The sequence below is a fragment of the Otolemur garnettii genome, unplaced genomic scaffold (genome assembly GCF_000181295.1).
Source record: "Otolemur garnettii isolate 467f Iridium unplaced genomic scaffold, OtoGar3 scaffold00144, whole genome shotgun sequence".
NCBI lineage: Eukaryota > Metazoa > Chordata > Mammalia > Primates > Galagidae > Otolemur > Otolemur garnettii.
The window spans coordinates 5,037,466-5,041,968 of NW_003852539.1; the positions used below are offsets into that span (position 1 = coordinate 5,037,466).

Genomic DNA, 4,503 nt, shown 5'->3' on the forward strand with positions numbered 1-4,503 from the left:
AAAAAAAAAAAAAATTTATATTCTACTAGAAAAGTTCACTTGTACCACCCTTGTTAGACAGACCACATAGGTGATCTTTCCAGTCAACCTCCCACCACCCAGGATATTTTTTGGAAGTGAAATGGGGGCCTTGGGGCTGTATTACTTGTTTTGTTTTGTTTTTAAACAGAGTCTCACTCTGTTGCCCTGGGTAGAGTGCAGCAGCATCATGGTAGTTCACAGCAACCTCAAACTCTTGGGCTTGAAAAATCCTCCTGCCTCAGCCTTCCGAGTAGCTAGGACTACAGGCACCTACCACAATACCCAGCTAGCTTTTTTTTATTTTTTAGTAGAGATAAGGTCTCACTTCTGCTCAGGCTGTTCTTGAACTCCTGACCTCAAGCAATCCACCCGCCTCAGCTTCTCAGAGTACTGGGATTAGAAGTATGAGACATTCTACCTGTTCAAGAATAAGATTTAGTGAGTAACATGCTCCAGAACACAGAACTAGGCCGGTGCAGTGCTGCATGCCTGTCATCCTAGCATTCTGGGAGGCTGAGGTGGGTGGATGGCCTGGACTTACAGGTTCAAGACCAACCTGAGGAAGAGCAAGACCCCATCTCTAAAAATAGCCAGGCATTGTGGTAAGCACCTAAAATCTCAGCTATTTGGGAGTCTGAGGCAAGAGAATCTCTTGAGCCCAAGAATTTGACGTTGCTGTGAGCTATGACACCACAGCATTCTACCAAGGGTGACAAAGTGAGACTGTCTCAAAAAAAAAAAAAAGAACACAGACTCAGTGCCAGCCACATGCACCAAGGGTAGGTTCAAACCCAGCCAGGGCCAGCTATAAACAACAATGACAACTGCAACGATAACAACAATAAAAAATAGCCATGGGCACCTATATTCCCAGCTACTTGGGAGGCTGAGGCAAGAGAATTGCTTAAGCCCAAGAGTTTGAGGTTTTGTGAGCTGTGATGCCATGGCACTCTACTGAGGGCAACATAGTGAAACTCTGTCTCAAAAAAAAAAAAAAAAAAAAAAAAACCAACAGAGACCTAGGAAGTGACAAAACTAAACTAGAATGCATTTTATCAGGGGCCTTAACCTGAGCTCTTTTCCACACCCAACAGACTGAGTCCTCTTCTGCTCAGAATAATTTTAACTTCTAAGGAAATGTATACATGCTTCTCTACTGCTTAAACTTGTATAATAACTAGTGTGTGATTTTTTTTTCTTTTTCTTTTCCATTTTTTTCTGAGACAAAGCCTCAGTCCACTTGCCTTGGCCTTCCAGGGTGTTAAAATTACAGGCATGATTGCGCAGCGCCTGTGGCTCAAAGGAGTAGGGCGCCAGCCCTATATGCCAGAGGTGGCGTGTTCAAACCCAGCCCTGGCCAAAAACTGCAAAAAAAAAAAAAAAAATTACAGGCATGAGCCACCATGCCCAGCCTATTGGGTCAGATTTTTAACAGTCATCTTTCTCATTTTTGACCCTTCAAATGATGTAATAAATAACTCAGTATTTAAAGTAACACCCCAAACCTTTCCTGATAATTTTTAGTTATAGTAAATAAAAGAAGTTTAACAGTGGAGAAAGTGGCTTAGCGCCCATAGGACAGTGGTTAGGGCACCAGCCACATACACCTGGGCTGGCAGGTTGGAACCCAGTCAGGGCCTGCTAAACAACAATGACAACTACAGCAACAAGCAAAAAATAGCCAGGGGTTGTAGTGGGCACCTGTAGACCCAGCTACTTGGGAGGCTGAGGCAAGAGAATAGCTTAAGCCCAAGAGTTTGAGGTTGCTGCAACCTGTGAAGCCACAGCACTTTACCAAGGGCAACATAGTGAGATTCTGTCTCAAAAAAAAAAAAAGTGGAAAAAGAAAACTCAAGAATCAAAAAAAGGACATGGGGCTAGGCAGAAATCTTAAACCGTCATGTCTACTTGAATGTATATCTGCACTACAGAAAGAAACCTGAAACCAGAAACCATCTGAAACAGTTTACATAGTAACACATACCCCCTACTTATAAAATATCTTCAGTAGCTCCCCTAGTGCCTCACTGAAGGACCTACAGGATAAAGTCCAAAGTACCTAAACAAAGAATGTTCAAGGCAATGGTTTATCTGTATGGCCTTCTGTTCACCTCCCTCACAAAGACTTTGTATTCTTACTCAGACACGGTACATGGCATGGCCATGCCACATCCACAGCCAGCCTTGAAACCCCTCCCTCTGCTAATTCAAATCCACTTCTTAACAAATGCAACTTTGGACACACACTATTCAATCTCTCCTTTTTTTTTTGAGACAGAGTCTCATTTTTTTGCCCTCAGTAGAGTGCCGTGGTATCCGCATAGCTCACAAAAACCTCAAATTCTTGGGCTCAAGCAATCCTCTTGCCTCAGCATCCCAATTAGCTGGGAGCCATCATAACGACTGGCTATTCTTTTTAGAGGCAAAGTCTCGCTTTTTCTCAGGCTGGTCTCAAACTCCTGAGCTCAAGGAATCCACCTCCCTCAGCCTCCCAGAGTGCTAGAATTACACATGTGAGCCACTGTACCTGGCCTTATTTAAGCTCTTTAAACACTAAATTCTTTACTGGTAAACTGAAGTTCACATCTATCTCATGGGAATATTGTAGACTAATATGAGATGATTGTAAAACATGTTGAGTTCTGCCTAGCATATAGTATGTACTCAAAAAGTGACAGTTTTGCCTCTCAAAGCAAACTGCTTTCCAAGTTCAACAAGTTTCACATGAAGCTTTCTTATCATCTTGACACTTGCCACTCATAACCCTCCTTTGGCAGTTTTTATGTGCCATCTCTTACAAAGTTGCCTCTTTATTCTTCTTCTGATAGTCTCTGGATTCAAAACCCCTGGTGGGATTCCTGGCTTTGCGATTTGTCAGCTATAGCTGTATGTCTATGGGCAAAAAGTTTATCTGAGCCTTTGTTTCCACGTCTGCAAAGGTGAGGAAATAATGGCACCTGCTTCCACACAGCTGTTGTTGAGAGTTAAATGAAACAACGAAAGTAAAGCATTCCGCACTTTGTCTCCCTCAGAGTAAGAAGTCTAGCTATTATTAACTTCAGATAAGTCTACACAGTCTCCCAAACGTGGTGGACAATTGCACTACTGCTCCTAGTACACAAATGCTTAATAAATGTCTGATAAATGCTACTAAACAGGGAAACTGAAGAGTGGTTAAGAGATCTTAGTTCTATACCATCAGTTAGCTGCACAACTTTGGACATACCCTTGTCCCTCTCTTCCTCATGTGTAAAATGACGTTGGACCACATATCTCTAAGGGCCTTTCTGAATGGTATATTATCTGATTCCTGAGAGGAGTGGAAAATGGATTATGCATATAAGCTTATTTCTAATCAACCTCCCCGCACAGACACACCTTCCATAGAAATCCTACAACTGTATATTCTGCCTAAATTTGGTGTCTGAAAACAGGCAGGTCACTCTCTGGACCTCAGTTTCCTCGCTTGTATAATGAGGATGGAAAACACAGTATTACAGCGTGAAGCATAAACAAAAGCATATGTAGCAGATCTTCATAAACCAGAAAGCCTACGCGTGATGACGATACCACATTAGTAACACCAATCTCTTCGGTCAGGGCCCCCATACTGCTGCAGGCGGAGCTGAGCATTAGATGTACGTTCCAATTCCATCGTGGCAGTCATTGATTACGTGAGCTCTGATCTCAACTTGCCTAAAGAAGACCAGGCTCATTCCATACGTTATCCTACTCAAACACTGCACTGAAATCTGGCAAAACAGAAATGATTATCCCCCAAAGAATGGGAAGCGGCCCGTGCTCTTTCTAGAAACAGAAGGAAAACCTCTCCTCTTCCCGACTCGGTCCCCGCGAGGCTCCGCCCCAGCCGAGCCAGTATTATTAGCATATATTTGCGTGTATTTGCATACTGCCTGTACGTACGACCGGCACCAGGGCCCCAAGGTGACGAGCAAGCGGACCACGGGGCCAAAGGTCAGTGTTCATGGGGCCTGTGTGGTCCTACCTGACTTCGCTCTCGATGTTCCCGCTGTCGAGACTTAGCCGCCTTCCGAAAAGCCGCAGCCATGTCGGTTCACTCCTGGAAGAGTTCAAATGGACAACGCCGGTTCTGCACTGCCTTTTGCCACCGCGTCCTCCGATCCTGCGGAAACAGGCCACGCTTAGGACCGCCCACTTTCTCTACGCAGCCTATCCGGAACCTGTTTTTCCGGAAATACGCGCTCTGACAAAGGCGGCCACGGCAGGCTGTTTCTGGGAAGAGTAGTTTTCCAGTTTCTCGTGACCCTACCAGGGACGGTTTTTATTTGCCAGAGACTGTCCACGCTACTGAATCCGGCCTGCATTGGCACCTGAGAACACGTGGCTGGCACTGCCCCTTCCTCCCTAGCTGGGATAGGTGTTGCGCATGTGCGCATGCATTTCTTAGAGCTCGGCACGGTATTTAGGTGCAAAGCAAAAAGCCTGAGAACTGCCGGGCGC

General features: G+C 44.9%; 1 protein-coding gene across 1 annotated transcript in view; it reads right to left on the minus strand.

Annotated features, from left to right (window-relative positions):
- UTP11 (UTP11, small subunit processome component) overlaps positions 1 to 4,174 on the minus strand; it is a 15,583-nt gene extending 11,409 nt beyond the window's left edge. Inside the window, exon 1 of the mRNA XM_003799004.3 lies at positions 4,028 to 4,174. Coding sequence (XP_003799052.1) covers positions 4,028 to 4,090 — 63 coding nt within the window. The 5' untranslated portion in view covers positions 4,091 to 4,174. The remainder of the gene's footprint in view (positions 1 to 4,027) is intronic.
- Positions 4,175 to 4,503: the final 329 nt, after the last annotated feature.